The sequence below is a fragment of the Coregonus lavaretus genome, assembly GCF_964263955.1.
Source record: "Coregonus lavaretus genome assembly, chromosome: 19".
In the NCBI taxonomy this organism is placed as follows: Eukaryota; Metazoa; Chordata; class Actinopteri; order Salmoniformes; family Salmonidae; genus Coregonus; species Coregonus lavaretus.
Window position 1 is genome coordinate 29,061,515 of NC_140006.1, and position 16,778 is coordinate 29,078,292.

Below are 16,778 nucleotides of genomic sequence, written 5' to 3' on the forward strand. Positions count from 1 at the left end.
TCCCTACAACGCCTGGGCATGCTCCTGATGAGGTGGCGGATGGTCTCCTGAGGGATCTCCTCCCAGACCTGGACTAAAGCATCCGCCAACTCCTGGACAGTCTGTGGTGCAACGTGGCGTTGATGGATGGAGCGAGACATGATGTCCCAGATGTGCTCAATTGGATACAGGTCTGGGGAACGGGCGGGCCATTCCATAGCATCAATGCCTTCCTCTTGCAGGAACTGCTGACACACTCCAGCCACATGAGGTCTAGCATTGTCTTGCATTAGGAGGAACCCAGGGCCAACCGCACCAGCATATGGTCTCACAAGGGGTCTGAGGATCTCATCTCGGTACCTAATGGCAGTCAGGCTACCTCTGGCGAGCACATGGAGGGCTGTGCGGCCCCCCAAAGAAATGCCACCCCACACCATGACTGACCCACCGCCAAACCGGTCATGCTGGAGGATGTTGCAGGCAGCAGAACGTTCTCCACGGCGTCTCCAGACTGTCACGTCTGTCACATGTGCTCAGTGTGAACCTGCTTTCATCTGTGAAGAGCACAGGGCGCCAGTGGCGAATTTGTCAATCTTGGTGTTCTCTGGCAAATGCCAAACGTCCTGCACGGTGTTGGGCTGTAAGCACAACCCCCACCTGTGGACGTCGGGCCCTCATACCACCCTCATGGAGTCTGTTTCTGACCGTTTGAGCAGACACATGCATATTTGTGGCCTGCTGGAGGTCATTTTGCAGGGCTCTGGCAGTGCTCCTCCTGCTCCTCCTTGCACAAAGGCGGAGGTAGCGGTCCTGCTGCTGGGTTGTTGCCCTCCTACGGCCTCCTCCACGTCTCCTGATGTACTGGCCTGTCTCCTGGTAGCGCCTCCATGCTCTGGACACTACGCTGACAGACACAGCAAACCTTCTTGCCACAGCTCGCATTGATGTGCCATCCTGGATGAGCTGCACTACCTGAGCCACTTGTGTGGGTTGTAGACTCCGTCTCATGCTACCACTAGAGTGAAAGCACCGCCAGCATTCAAAAGTGACCAAAACATCAGCCAGGAAGCATAGGAACTGAGAAGTGGTCTGTGGTCACCACCTGCAGAACCATTCCTTTATTGGGGGTGTCTTGCTAATTGCCTATAATTTCCACCTGTTGTCTATTCCATTTGCACAACAGCATGTGAAATTTATTGTCAATCAGTGTTGCTTCCTAAGTGGACAGTTTGATTTCACAGAAGTGTGATTGACTTGGAGTTACATTGTGTTGTTTAAGTGTTCCCTTTATTTTTTTGAGCAGTATATTTTAAATTCTTCAAATAGCCACCCTTTGCCTTGATGACAGCTTTGCACACTCTTGGCATTCTCTCAACCAGCTTCATGAGGTAGTCACCTGGAATGCATTTCAATTAACAGGTGTGCCTTGTTAAAAGTTAATTTGTGGAATTTCTTTCCTTAATGCGTTTGAGCCAATCAGTTGTGTGGTGACAAGGTAGGGGGGGTATACAGAAGATAGCCCTATTCGGTAAAGTTTCTTCAAGTGCAGTCGCAAAAACCATCAACCGCTATGATGAAACTGGCTCTCATGAGGACCGCCACAGGAATGGAAGACCCAGAGTTACCTCTGCTGCGGAGGTAAGTTAATTAGAGTTACCAGCCTCAGAAATTGCAGCCCAAATTAAATGCTTCACAGAGTTCAAGTAACAGACACATCTCAACATCAACTTTTCGAGGAGACTGTGTGAAGCAGGCCTTCATAGTCGAATTGCTGCAAAGAAACCACTACTAAAGGACACCAATAAGAAGAAGAGACTTGTTTGGGCCAAGAAACACGAGCAATGGACATTAGACCGATGGAAATGTGTCCTTTGGTCTGGAGTCCAAATTGGAGACTTTTGGTTCCAACCGGCGTGTCTTTGTGAGACGCAGAGTAGGTGAACGGATGATCTCTGCATGTGTGGTTCCCACCGTGAAGCATGGTGGAGGAGGTGTGATGGTGTGGGGGTGCTTTGCTGGTGACACTGTCTGTGATGTATTTAGAATTCAAGGCACACTTAACCAGTATGGCTACCACAGCATTCTGCAGCGATACACCATCCCATCTGGTTTGCGCTTAGTGGGACTATCATTTGTTTTTCAACAGGACAATGACCCAACACACCTCCAGGATGTGTAAGGGCTATTTGACCAAGAAGGAGAGTGATGGAGTGCTAAATCAGATGACCTGGTCTCCACAATCACCCTACCTCAACCCAATTGAGATGGTTTGGGATGAGTTGGACTGCAGAGTGAAGGAAAAGCAGCCAAAAGTGCTCAGCATATGTGGGAACTCCTTCAAGACTGTTGGAAAAGCATTCCAGGTGAAGCTGGTTGAGAGAATGCCAAGAGTGTGCAAAGCTGTCATCAAGGCAAAGGGTGGCTACTTTGAAGAATCTCAAATATAAAATATATAATTTGATTTGTTTAACACTTTTTGGGTTCCTACATGATTCCATATGTGTTATTTCATAGTTATGATGTCTTCACTATTATTCTACATTGTAGAAAATAGTAAAAAGAAAGAAAAACCCTTGAATGATTAGGTGTTCTAAAACTTTTGAGCGGTAGTGTATGTTTTCAGGACTCTTTACCAAATAAATCAATGAACAGAATAAAATCTCAATCAAACATCTCTTCATATGATATCTATAAATCATCTACTCATACAATTGCCTCAGGTTCCATGAGACCTTTTCTCCCACTGGGCAAAAACTGGTTGAATCAACGTTGTTTCCACATTTCAACAACACAAAATCAATATGATGACGTTGAATCAACGTGGAAACGTGATTGGATTTGCAAAAAGTAATCAACGTAAGAGAATTTTGAATTTTTTTCACCCAACTTTTCACCTAAATTCAATGACATGATGATTTTGTATTTTTATTTAGCGTTGAATTCACGTTAGTTGACAACTCAACCAAATGTAATTCCAAACTAGATGTTGAAATTATGTCTGTGCCCAGTGGGCTGAGACTATCATACCAAAGATTGTCCCATTACTACGACCACGACAATTCTTATTTTTAATATCAGATTTTCCACTACATCTTCTTTATCTAAACCAAATAACTGACGTTGCGTATGTAAAGGAAGTACCCTGCTGAGATGTTTGATAGAAAGACTCAAGGGATGCATGTACAAAGACCGTCTGCTTGAAGTGATATTGGACCCAGTTCAGTTTGTTCATTACACTTGGATGACACACAAAGAAGCAATATTGTTTGTCTGGAGCATCTTACACACAGTATACTATTGATAGTCTTGCATCATGCCAGGCTTATACAATACTACTATATTGACAACTAGTAGCACTTGTGTGTCCATTTCTTATAAATCATGAACTGTGAGATTGCAGGAAGCAGTGGAATGTATTTTGCTTTTGCATCATCGGATATTAAGATTGAATAACCTAATATTCTTCGCCAAATGGACACATATAAAGCTAAATATGAATGCAAGATGCTTTGGTCACAATTTGAGACACTTATTAAACAAAATAATCGTCATTATTTTGCATTGACCAATTGGCCACAATGTGCACCACAGGAGGCTGCTGAGGGGAGAACGGATCATAATAATGGCTGGAATGGAGCGAACGGAATAGCATCAAACACCTGGAAACCATGTGTTTGATGTATTTGATACCATTCCACTGTTTCCGTTACAGCCATTACCACAAACCTGTACTCCCCAACTAAGGTGCTACCAACCTCCTGTGATGTGCACATACTGTATACACCCTATTACCCTGTGAAATCATTACTGCACAAATCAATGGTTACACTCAATGCTCATTAAACTAAACTGTCTAAAGTGTCCTGGCACTGAACATGAGAAACTATTGATCAGAGGCTATGTCCCCACTTCCTTTGCAGAACAACATTAGAGCACATTTTATTTCAGGTTGATGATATTATGACAGTATTGAGTGCAAGGGAGAGGGAGACTGTTGTATCTGTGAATTCATCCCCAGGCACATGGACTGCACTTCTGTAGTTTGTTCTGTTGTTTTTTTCCACTACTATACATTTTTTAAAGAATCTCGAGTAGCTAGCTACATAGCACATAGTAAGAAACAGGTTCATTGCATTTGCTTTAGGAGTTGTGGTAATTTGCTCAGTGGCAAGCAGAAGAAACGTGCAAAATCCTTCACACACAAATAAAATCTATGTACAAATCGTTGTCTTATGTGCAAACAAATGTACATTTTGCACGAATTCCCACTGAAGACAAAACATTTAGGCATTGATTTGCAATCGCAGATACATCAATACAGATATTGCTGTACATACAGTAGAATTAGAGTGAATAGAAAATTAAGTGAGAGGTGGGTACCCACTATATGTTTGTCTTTTTGCAAACACTTTCACAACATATATCTACAAAGTGAGTAAGTACTCATGCCAAAACGAAAACGTTCTAAGCATGCAGTCTAAGAACCGACAGATTTAAATCAAACAGCAAAAGCCAACATTCATTAGATAACAATCTCTGCGCCCTCTCTTCATGACACCAAGGCTACATCCCAAATGGCACCGTATTCCATAAAAAGTGCACTAGTTTTTACTAGAGCCCTATAGGCCCTGGTCAAAAGTAGTGCCATTTGGGACAGACCAAAACACCATCCCCCTCTCTATCCTACGCGGCCGGCGCAGCCTACACAAAGTCAGTTGTGAAGGTGGTCCACACGTACACACAGCTCTCAGGCACCTCGCTGTACAGTACATCCACAGGTCCAATGAGTCACTATGATACAGTAAGAAGGGACATGGATATCTAACGCTCCTTTGAATGGAAAAGCAATAGCTCAAGAGGAGTTTACATTTCACATGAAAGACAGACAGACAGGGACAATATGACAGTAGGCAGGAGCAGTAGTTCCTATCCAGAAGCATTGATGTAGAGCTGACTCTGCAGGATGTAGTCGATGACTGTCTGGTTCAGGTAGTCCACCACATGGCCGTCCCCGTGCTGCAGGGCCAGTCTGATGGAAGGGACATAGAATTAGAATGTGATATGGGAACAGCTTTGTTCAACTTCTAGAGGCGGTTTCCCGGGCACAGACTAAGCCTAGTCCTGGATTAAAAAGCAAGCTCAATGGAGAATATCCATTGAAAAAGCTTTTTAGTCGAGCACTAGGCTTAATCTGTATCCGGGAAACAGCCCCCTAATGTTTACCAAATGTTTTATACCTAAGAGCCTAAACAGCTACTGAAGTGGTACATTAAAGGGAATATCCACTCAACAACTATATTTTGGTATTTTTTTCATTAGTCCACTGTTGATACAGTCCCAAAATGTTTTGATTGTCAGCAGTCAAGTGTTCAAGATATTGGTCTTTCAAGAAGCAAAGTGTCACCGGCCACATCATCATGATGATACGAAATGCATTTTGCATCATCAAGATGATGTGTCCGATGACACATTTAGGAACTGTATCAACATTGGACTAATGAAAAAAAATGTTTGAGTGGATTTTCCCTTTTTTTTTAATAACCTAACTTTACCAGAGTCCACAGTGAATAAAAGACAGTAGATTCCATAATTATTTATTATTATTTATTAAATAGGCCTAATGGAGGCCCAAAATAGGATGGTTGATAAATTATAATTCACATTTACCTGCTCTTGGTTGAGCTGACAATGGACATAGGGTGGTTGGCATCATGTTTTACTACTGTGATGTTGTCCTGAAGAAAACACACAGAGAGAAAGTTTTACATGTTATAGAATGAATAAATTGACATTTATCATTTTCTATGGTACAGAGTTGGTTCCATGTAAAGACATGAACATAATAAGCTTATAACAGATTACATTATCAAGCTTATTGGGTTTCCACTTTTAACTATGACTCATATAGGCTCATAATGTAGATATTACCTTGTTCTTGCGCAGCACAGAGGAATGGTTCATTATCCTCTCTGTATCAACTCCATCCCGAGGCACAACAACAATCCCAAAGTCTCCCACAATCACCTCCATCTGCAAACCATTTGTATGACACATTTCAGTATTGCCTTACAATGCTGATTAAATGGGTCACTAATAGTTATGGTAAAGTATCTTGGATGCAACATTATGCTCATTAGGGTATTAAATAATTTGTATTCATGCCTCTAAGTGGAGACTGGATAGATTAAAATGTCAACATTATTCAAAACTATTAGTCTTGCAGTGTCACCTTTGGCCTCTTTACAGGCTGTACTATGTCTGCTTAGAACTTCAGTGCAAGCCATTGGAGCTAGTATGTATACTATGCAAAGTATGAAAAGAACTAGAAAAAAAACTAAAAGTGTTATTATTTTCTGTGGGAATGACAGTCTTACAACAGACTTAAGAAGACATAGAAGAGAAAGAGCAAGAGGGCCTACTTACATCACTGTCTTTCCATAAGCCAGGGATGCAGAATGACTCCAGAAGATCACTGCCACACAGAAGCAAGATGCGCAACTCTGGACAATAGACAGGAAGACAGAAATTAGACACCCAATAAACAAAGAGTACATGGATAAGATAACTTCCTGTTCAATTATTCGATAATGAAGAAAGTTACTATGGTTTGTTGAGGGAAAATATAATGACCTAAGCTAAAAGCTTTTGTATTCTGACAATATACAGACTGTATGCAATATTGGTAATACATCAATCTTATGGAGACATACAAAAGAGTGTTAACTCACCAATTTCCTCATATCGCATTGCAGTGCCAAGGTTGGCATTTTCATCTTTTGAAATCAAAGAAAAAATATCAAAGAAAAGGTTATTAATCAATCATTGTGAATGTACCATACAATTACAAATGTACTGTATGTTTTTCAGGAAGCTGCTTGTGTAGCATACTACTTACCCACAAAGGTAAAACGGTCAATGTTTGGGCGAACACAGCAAATTTTGCCCAAGCTCTCACTCATCTTCCCCCACAGCTTAACTGTTTAGGTATAAGGAAGCAAACATCAGACATTTTCTAGTAGCAAATTATATCCATTGAAAAAGTTATAGAAAGCAGACAATCCATTTCTTGGTACATTACAACAACCTTCCCTCTTTTTTATCAATCATAAATTATATTTAAGATTCTAAGTACCAGACCTTTATTGTCAACCTAATGAAAATGGCATAAATGATATCTGAAAGACATTTGTGTAGTATGTATGTACATAATCCCTCACTGGCAATGGGCTTGTTGTTCATTGTGTTGTGGTTTTGATAGATGCCAGTCTGAGTCTCATTCTGTGGTTGGCCGATCACTGGAGTTGTGGACGGTGTGTTCACATTGGACAGAATGCACCCTGTGACTCTCTGTGGACAGGAAAATACAATGATTGACACCTTCAGTCCCAAAAAATGGCATTTGATCCAGCTTAGGTCAGCAGCACAAATAGATTGCTCACATTCTGATGGAAGGATTGGATTTGTCACATATTACAGCAGTGGTTTGATATACTGTAGTGTTCTAAATATGTAATGTTTTGTTGCCATGGAAACAATCGCAGCATACTTTAATGGTACAGGCTATTTCTAAAAACAGTTCAAATTGCTCTCAGTCTTTATAAATATTTCCACCACACACTTCAACTAGCCAGTGGGCCGTGCAGGAATGTATCATCTATGAATAAGTTCCAGTAGCTAATTATGTTGCATCCAATGTAGGCTACCTTGAACTCTCTTCTCTCTAAACTACCACAATTTTATCTTGATATTATCCTTCATTGCCAAATGTACAGCTCATGCAATACATATAGCCGTGGGAAGTAGGGGTGCTGAAGGTGCCCCTGATTTAAAAAAAATATATATGGCAATAAAGTGTGATTTGAGTAACTGGTCCTTATTCCCTGAGTTGGCCTGGCTTACCTTCATGAGGTCACGATGATGCTCCAGCACGCTGCATGTAGTCTGCCATGTGTCCTGGTAGCACTCCCAGGGATCCACTCTGCAGGAAAATAACACATGATAGATGAACAGCTGTGTACTTCTAGGCCCGTATTCATAAAGCGTCTCAGAGTAGGAGTACTGATCTAGGATCAGGTCCCTCCTGTAGATTCATCATAATCTAAAAGGCAAAACTGATCCTAGATCAGCACTCCTACTCACGCTTTATGAATACGTGCCCTGATCTCTATCCTTTTCATTTGTAGGGTAATAGAACTGATGATAATACACATCTGCTAAATACCTCACACATTGTGTCTTGATAGTAACATTGCCAGAAAAACATCCTGTCTCAAAGGACTAATAGAGGAAGTGATGTCATCCTGTTTACTGATAATGATACCTATTTTCACCAGGTCTGTGTCCCAAATGGCACCCTATTCCCTATATAGTGCACAACAAAAGCAGTGCAGACTGTAGGGAATAGGGTGCCATTTGGGACACACCTTGTTGTTCTGGACGGATAGCCACTGACTCACCTGATCCAGTCGGAGGACTGGACTGCCAGTTGACACATGATGAGACGATGTCTGCTGGGGACGAGGCCCTGTGAACACACGGTGGGATCGATAAAGCTTTCAACCAGTCATTGTGTGCATTGTGTGTGTCACATTGTGTGCACCCTATTCCCTATATAGCGCACTATATCTGGTCAAAAGTAGTGCACTACGTCGGGAATAGAGTGCCATTTACAACGCATACATTGTGTTTATTCTCTTTATTGTATGTCTCTGCATGGTAATCGAATGGTTTGACATGTTTTATTTGTGAGGAATGTACTGTAGGTTTGTTGGAAATTACTGATGACATTCTGTGGCTAATGTCAATCATTTATGCAACCACAAAAATTATAACATACTAATCCAATCCTCATTCGATCTATGTCTTTATCGTGCGAGAGACACAATTATTTAAAAAATGCACATAAGATTCATGATCTGACTGAAACGTCATTTCTCTTACATTTATTATTCATGTTTTCTGTTTCTTATAGAGAGAGAAACTGGGACAAGCTTTTCATTCATTCCAGAAACGGCTCGGGAGAATAGATGACGATAGTATTAGAGGTGGCTTATGTAATCCGAATGCAACACTTACTCATGTCAGTCAGATAAGATTAGGTGATTATTTGTTAGTTACTCAAACTTCATAGATACCAAACGAAGCAGTCTGTGAATATACTGTTAAAGAAGTTCTTACCGGTTTGCCATAGGAGTCATGTACAGGTGAAATGATACCCCCAATCACAATGAACTTCCCTGTTTTGTGCAGGTATTCTCTGGCTTTTTCTGTAAAAGCAGATACAGTACATAACTGTCAACATACTTATCATAGTTCATAGTGTGCACAATATTACAGTTTTAATCAGGTAACCTGTGTCTTATTGTCTGCCATCAGCAAAATGTTTATAATTCTGTCATGAGAAGTTTGGTAACTGAATTTCTTCTTGTCATAAACGGTATTTAACTGTGTTGTCATTCAAAAATGAATAAATGGTTTTCCACAGGGCACTGTTGTGAATCAATCTGATGTATTGCTGAATATTTTGCTTAAGGTAACCCAAAAATGAATTAACCCTGGTTTGCCAGTATCCATGCAAATTCATTCTTACAGTTTATCTCCAGGGAGACAAATCAAAGAATTCCAGAAGCCATGCTTTAGTTTAGGCTACAAATTAGGTCTATAATAACAGCTGTTTTCAATTGGAAGTTGATTGATGAGGACTTTTTGTTTCGACCACAGGGCAAGAATTCATATTTGTATCTATTCACTCTGTTATTGTGGAGTAACGTTACCGCCTGCATGCCACCAATAGAGAAACTGATTATATGAGTCATCTTCAAGCAAGCCTGTCTGTGGAAACTTACTGTAGACTATGTGTTGCAAGTCACCAGCTCAAAGTCTGTGATATACAGTCGTGGTCAAAAGTTTTGAGAATGACACAAATACTAATTTTCACAAAGTCTGCTGCCTCAGTTTTAATGATGGCAATTTGCATATAGTCCAAAATGTCATGAAGAGTGATTAGATGAATTGCAATTAATTGCAAAGTCCCTCTTTGCCATGAAAATGAACTTAATTTCCACTGCATTTCAGCCCTGCCACAAAGGACCAGCTGCCATCATGTCAGTGATTCTCCCGTTAACACAGGTGAGAGTGTTGACGAGGACAAGGCTGGAGATCACTCTGTCATGCTGATTGAGTTAGAATAACAGACTGGAAGCTTTAAAAGGAGGGTGGTGCTTGAAATCATTGTTCTTCCTCTGTTAACCATCGTTACCTGCAAGGAAACACGTGACATCATCATTGCTTTGCACAAAAAGGGCTTCACAGGCATGTATATTGCTGCTAGTAAGATTGCACCTAAATCAACCATTTATCCGATCATCAAGAACTTCAAGGAGAGAGGTTCAATTGTTGTGAAGAAGGCATCAGGGCGCCCAAGAAAGTCCAGCAAGCGCCAGGACCGTCTCCTAAAGTTGATTCAGCTGCGGGATCGGGCACCACCAGTGCAGAGCTTGCTCAGGAATGGCAGCAGGCAGGTGTGAGTGCATCTGCACGCACAGTGAGGCGAAGACTTTTGGAGGATGGCCTGGTGTCAAGAAGGGCAGCGAAGAAGCCACTTCTCTCCAGGAAAAACATAAGGGACAGACTGATATTCTGCAAAAGGTACAGGGATTGGACTGCTGAGGACTGGGATAAAGTCATTTTCTCTGATGAATCCCCTTTCCGATTGTTTGGGGCATCCGGAAAACACCTTGTCCGGAGAAGACAAGGTGAGCGCTACCATCAGTCCTGTGTCATGCCAACAGTAAAGCATCCTGAGACCATTCATGTGTGGGGTTGCTTCTCAGCCAAGGGAGTGGGCTCACTCACAATTTTGCCTAAGAACACAGCCATGAATAAAGAATGGTACCAACACATCCTCCGAGAGCAACTTCTCCCAACCATCCAAGAACAGTTTGGTGACGACCAATGCCTTTTCCAGCATGATGGAGCACCTTGCCATAAGGCAAAAGTGATACCTAAGTGGCTCGGGGAACAAAACATCGACATTTTGGGTCCATGGCCAGGAAACTCCCCAGACCTTAATCCCATTGAGAACTTGTGGACAAACAAAAACCCACAAATTCTGACAAACTCCAAGCATTGATTATGCAAGAATGGGCTGCCATCAGTCAGGATGTGGCCCAGAAGTTAATTGACAGCATGCCAGGGCGGATTGCAGAGGTCTTGAAAAAGAAGGGACAACACTGCAAATATTGACTCTTTGCAAAAACTTAATGTAATTGTCAATAAAAGCCTTTGACACTTATGGAATGCTTGTAATTATACTTCAGTATACCATAGTAACATCTGACAAAAATATATCATAACACTGAAGCAGCAAACTTTGTGAAGACCAATACTTGTGTCATTCTCAAAACTTTTGACCACGACTGTACACTGCCTGTGCAAATTGAGCAGAGCCACTACAGATAGAGTCATTTCAGTATGATTAGAGAATGTATTATTGAGAGAGAAAAGTACAAAAGCTAGGTTGAGTTGAGTGTTAATAAGAAAGTCAGAAATCTGGGATGGGTTGAGGCAAAAAACTAAAAACTAAAGTCTTCGTCCTAAATGGCACCCTATTCCATATTTAGTGCACTACTTTTGACCAGGGACCATAGGGTTCTGGTCAAAGTAGTGCACTATATAGGAAATATAGTGCAATTTGGGACACAGACAAGGAATCTAGTGAAGACATGCAACTATTGAATGAGGTAATAATGAACTACTACCATTACATTCTCAAGAGAATCACAATTCTTCTCAACAATGACTTGAAAAATTGATGAAACTGAATCACAATTAAAATGTATGATTTGACACCATCCACAAGTTTTCATATTCAGTAGTCCTAGTCCTTGATATATGTATGTATTTGCTACTTCTCTTTCTGTTCTTTCATGTAATCCTTTTGTGAGTCAGAAGGGCTCACTGGGGGAGTTTCAACTGCTCCCTATGAGCAACTAGAGTACTTTCATTTTTCTTTAACTGCCACTCCAAGGCATGCAGAGAGGTGGTTTGAAAAATAGGTCATGGAAACATGGATGCTTTCCCCCTCTGCCTCATAATATTCCAGGTTCACTTACTACTGCTGCAGCATAATGATTTCACTCTATCTATTCTAATGACTATCTCTTAGGATTTAGTTATTTTTCAGGGTACTAGCCTATGGTGTACCCTCATATTCCTAATTTTGGATGACAGTCATTTTAACTCTCTTTTATGATAATGGTTTGTATTATAAAATACAGTACTTTACTAGTTCTTCTGTGATTGTTTTCGTCAATATACTGATGCATCTGGCTGGCTGTTGAAATGTGATCTCCCTAACTGTGGCATTGTGCCTTTACTGAATTGTGTGTACTGGATCAGTAGCCTAATGTTTCAAGCAACAGGAAAACCATGATGAAATAGTCCACAGATATTTCATTGATGAAATGTCCGTTGAAAACTGATAACAGGTAGGGCAAAGACAATAACGCAATTGCCTCTATGAATTAATCAAATTGCAAGTCTGCAGTCACAGAACATGAAAAATAAAGTATATGCAGGACAACAATTATGTCAAAAATTAGAAAATATTTAGTCAGGAGATTTAGATTTGCCATGTGTTTTCTTGACATTTTGCTGCATTTCCATGAATTGGTGAAACCCTGTTGTGTTTAGCCGATTATTTTACATTATTGCTCGGCTGCACGGAAAGATTGATTGTATGCTATTATGATTTGAGATACGATTTCTCATTAGTTATGAGTGACGCAGTATCTGCTATCAGGCAACCAATGCCCAAACATGCTCAAGATGCTCCCTGTGTCCAGTGGCTCAACATCCGTATACTGATACTGCATTACTATCTCAAAATAGCCTAGCCTACTTTTTCAAATCCATTTGCTATTGTTTTTAGGGCTGGTCGGCCTATGCAGCATACACCTACGTAGACTACACTGAAATGGTACTGTGCGCTTAATATAGTAATAATAACCTGTAGATGGAATGGTTCTGTTGTTAATTCAAGTAATTATTTTAAACATCCGTGGTGTTCAAAAACACACAGCGAAATAAAGACCCCCACGTGAAATTCAATGATAAGACTTTAACTTAATTGACATAATCATATTTCCGTCACTGAGGCCGTCGCCCATTTCAGCACCCCTCTCGTGGACAGCGAATACCATAAATGGCAAAACGCCTACCCAACATCACGCAATTCTGACATTATAATACTGATATATAGGTTAATTGCCATAGTAATCTTGACTCCTGAACGCCTTCTCATTCTTCTACCCACAACATCTGGAGCACAAAACATCCCTTCAAAATATACAGAAGAACGCATAGGTAATGCTTACCAAACATATGAATGTGTCCTTTAGTGATGGGGTTAAAACTTCCACATGACAGCAAAATAACGTGAGTTTTAGTGTTGTCCGTCATGATATGACTGGATATGAGTCTCTTTTTCTGCAACTACCGATTTGTTCTTCTTTGTTTTGCTGTTAGCGACCGCAGAGAGAGGCGAGGTTCATTTGGATGCGGCAGTATCCCAGTCTCCTCGCAGGATACAGAGCGTCACTGCACTCTATATTAAAGGCACAGTACCAAAGGCACTCACAGCACTGGACGTTTGAAAATGTATTATTTTACAATACAATTTAAAACAATAGGTAGGCTACATTGGCATTTATTATAGACTTCGTGTGGCCTCTGGCAAATTTGCCACATAATGGGGCATGCCACTGATCTAAATATTTTTTCCGTTTTTTAATAGACCTTCTACTACCAGTATTCATTTGCTTCTGACTCCAGTAGCCTAGACGGTCTAGACATGGGATTAAGTGAGAACACTGAACTAATTGTTGTTAAAAGGGCTGATGGCCTTGGCCTTATAGGCTTACTTTAAATGAAAAGTCCACTCAAAACTATATTTTGGTATTATTTTCATTAGTCCACTGTTAATACAGTCCTAAAATGTTTTGAAAGTCAGCAGTCAAGTTTTCAAGATATTGACCATTCAAGAAGCAAAGTGTCACTTGATGATGCAAAATGCATCATTTGATGATGTGGCAAGTGATTTTTCCTTTAATGTAAAGAACATTCCATCCTGTCTTTGCTGGCACTAACCATCAAGTTGCAGTTATGGTTTGTGTGGCCTACGGACAATTTACATTTTAGTCATTTAGCAGACGCTCTTATCCAGAGCGACTTACAGTTAGTGAGTGCATACATTATTTTTTTTCATTTTTTATTTTTTCATCGAACCCACAACCCTGGAGTTGCAAAGGCCATGCTCTACCAACTGAGCTACATGGGGCAATTTACCATTATAATAATAATTAGGCCTATACATTTGCTGTGATAGCTTTGCATAATCTACAGTATATGACCCTATCATGCATTTAATAATCTAAAAAATAATTGAGTTTATGTTAATTCGTTATATACTGAAATAAAACTTTTTTTCCTCATAGCCTCCATGAATGTGAGTGTAGACTACCATGTTCTCTGTAAATAGGTCTGGTCTTGGGCGCCCTGGTGCTGTGCTCGCCCCATAACAGAAGAGTCGCTGGTTCAAGCCCCATTCTGGCTGTTCCGAATTCGCTTTGTCTTTGAATCACTACACTGGTGGCAGAGGTGGGATAATTCTGCTGCCTTTTTTTGGTTGTGTTCCCCTGTTCGCATTGGGGTTGGCTGTGTGCAGTATTGCAACCTCCCTGTTGTAAACGAGCATAGGCCTACTATATCTGCCAAGAGGCCAGGACCCTTATGGCAAAGTTGACTCGGCTTGTGATGTGAAATAGGCAATCGAACTGTAAATGTCTGGGTGATTCCATTCTAGTATAGCCTAGAATTAACCTCTTGGTTATCCTAGGTTCATTTGGATAATTTTCCTAATTCTGACCAAGGCAATTGAGGTCAGAATGGATGTATTATTGTAGGTCAATGTGACCACGAAGCAGGCCCACTGGCTTGAAACACAATTTGAAAGCTGGCTAACCATACCTTGAGCTGCTCATAATTTGCATGGTGTATACTTGCCGCGTTCAAAACAACTCGGAACTCGGACATTTCCGACTTGGAAACTTGTAGAAAGATGAGGTCCGACTTTCCCACTCGGAAAGTATCAGAATCAACCAATAGGAAGCTCAACACAAAAACCTTACGCAAATTTTAACTCGGAGATTTTAGAGTTTCAGAGTTGTCTAGAACCCAGCAACTGGGCCGGTGGCTCTGCTTGTGACAGAGTGACGAACAATATGGCGCCGGGAGTAGCGCTTGCTTTTGGACCAGTCGTTGTCTAAAGACCGTAGATCGGACAGGATGAACCTCTGCGCCCAATATTTACGGTAAATGTAAAATTATACATTTCTGAAATTGTTTTTTTCTCACCTAACGTTACTGCTTAATCTTATTTGTGTTATCGCCATAAGTTGCCGTGCTGCTATCTAGCTAATTAGCCAACGCAGCGTTAGCAACGCGTTATTTGAGCTAGCAGCTAACTAACGTTACCTATTTGAATGAAATTTCACTAAAGGTGCAATCCTTGTTGTTTATTCATGTTAAAAACGTGTGTGACTATGAGTAGGGCCAGTTATTAGCTAGCTATGGCTGTTACTGCTAGCATGTTAGTTTGCTAAAGTACACAGTAGTATTCTAGCTAGCTAGTAACGTTAGGATGACTAGTTAGCTCACGTTAGCTTGCTAGGTCGATACGATAACACGTTAGCGAAGCTTTTACTAACCACCATGGTTATTTCCATAGAGAAGGAAAAAGCTAGTCAGTAGTATGTGTCGTGAAGAAAATGGATAGCTAGCTACTACGTTAATTCTGGAGCGCGTTACGTAGTTAACGGCAAACTAGTTTAACCATAGCCGTTAGCTAGCTAACCTAGTAGCGCCCCTGCCCTTGTTTGGTAGTTAGCAAAGGTTAGCCTGCTGGGCATGTCGTAGCTAGTTAGCTACTGGATGTCGGGCTGAGTCCGGATGTCTACCATTTAACTAGCTAAACTGAACTAGTTAGTCACTGCAGTGAACCTTTCTGTCCACATTGCTTACTAACAATATTCAAAAAATGGCTGGCTAAATGGGCTTTGGCTTTAGTAAAACGTTACAGCTGAGACTAGTGTCATTGGATTAACCAGGCAAGGATGTTGTAAATCAAACGCCAAGTAAAGTCAGCAAGCCAAATATAACCAAAGATTAATCCACTATAATCAATCTAAAGTCGTAGCCAGCTAGCGATTGGTGACAGTCGTTGGCTGACGCTAGATGAAATGTGGTATACATGCATTCCAGTTTGGCCTGTTTGAATGCGAGTTTGCTGGATTGACACTTCACTGTGCATGTCTCACGAAATGAAACCAAGAATTTGCTGTTTTTATGAAAATATACAGGTCCTTTGTTATATCAGAGAGGATTTGGCGAATGTTTGGTTGTTGCCAGATATTGGGATGTCATAGCAAGTCGCGCTCTCTGGATAAGAGCGTCTGCTAAATGACGTAAATGTGCTTTAGCAAGCACAGGGGCAGAAACACTGCGAGCCCTGTCTATTATTATTCTTCATCCCTAGCCCGACCATTGAGCTACACCACGAAGGTGCCCGACCATTGAGGCACACGATGAAGGAGAACAGCAACAGTATATGGCCAATCTTGCTTAGTTTACGAGATACCAGTAGGATTGTATAATTTGAATGCATTGCAATCCAACAAAGCAGTCTATTGGCGATGGAAAGATGCGATAGTGAGAAGTAGTCAATTGCATAAGACGACAAT

At 41.0% G+C, this 16,778-nt stretch overlaps 2 protein-coding genes across 2 annotated transcripts in view; one reads left to right on the top strand and one right to left on the bottom strand.

Moving 5' to 3' along the window:
- Positions 1-3,033: 3,033 nt before the first annotated feature.
- Positions 3,034-13,540, bottom strand: LOC311146487 (nicotinamide/nicotinic acid mononucleotide adenylyltransferase 2-like). The gene is made up of 11 exons (XM_084182993.1): positions 13,356-13,540; positions 9,157-9,245; positions 8,436-8,503; positions 7,879-7,957; positions 7,197-7,326; positions 6,875-6,955; positions 6,708-6,752; positions 6,403-6,479; positions 5,908-6,009; positions 5,647-5,714; positions 3,034-5,008 (listed from the first exon to the last, which is right to left on the bottom strand). The coding sequence occupies exons 1-11, from the start codon at positions 13,438-13,440 to the stop codon at positions 4,906-4,908; spliced, it is 927 nt and encodes a 308-aa protein (XP_084039119.1). The 5' UTR covers positions 13,441-13,540; the 3' UTR covers positions 3,034-4,905.
- A 1,710-nt stretch (positions 13,541-15,250) lies between these two features.
- The window catches only part of LOC311146260 (nonsense-mediated mRNA decay factor SMG7-like), a 31,749-nt gene continuing 30,221 nt past the window's right edge, over positions 15,251-16,778 (top strand). The window contains exon 1 of the mRNA XM_084182758.1: positions 15,251-15,350. Coding sequence (XP_084038884.1) covers positions 15,325-15,350 — 26 coding nt within the window. The 5' untranslated portion in view covers positions 15,251-15,324. The remainder of the gene's footprint in view (positions 15,351-16,778) is intronic.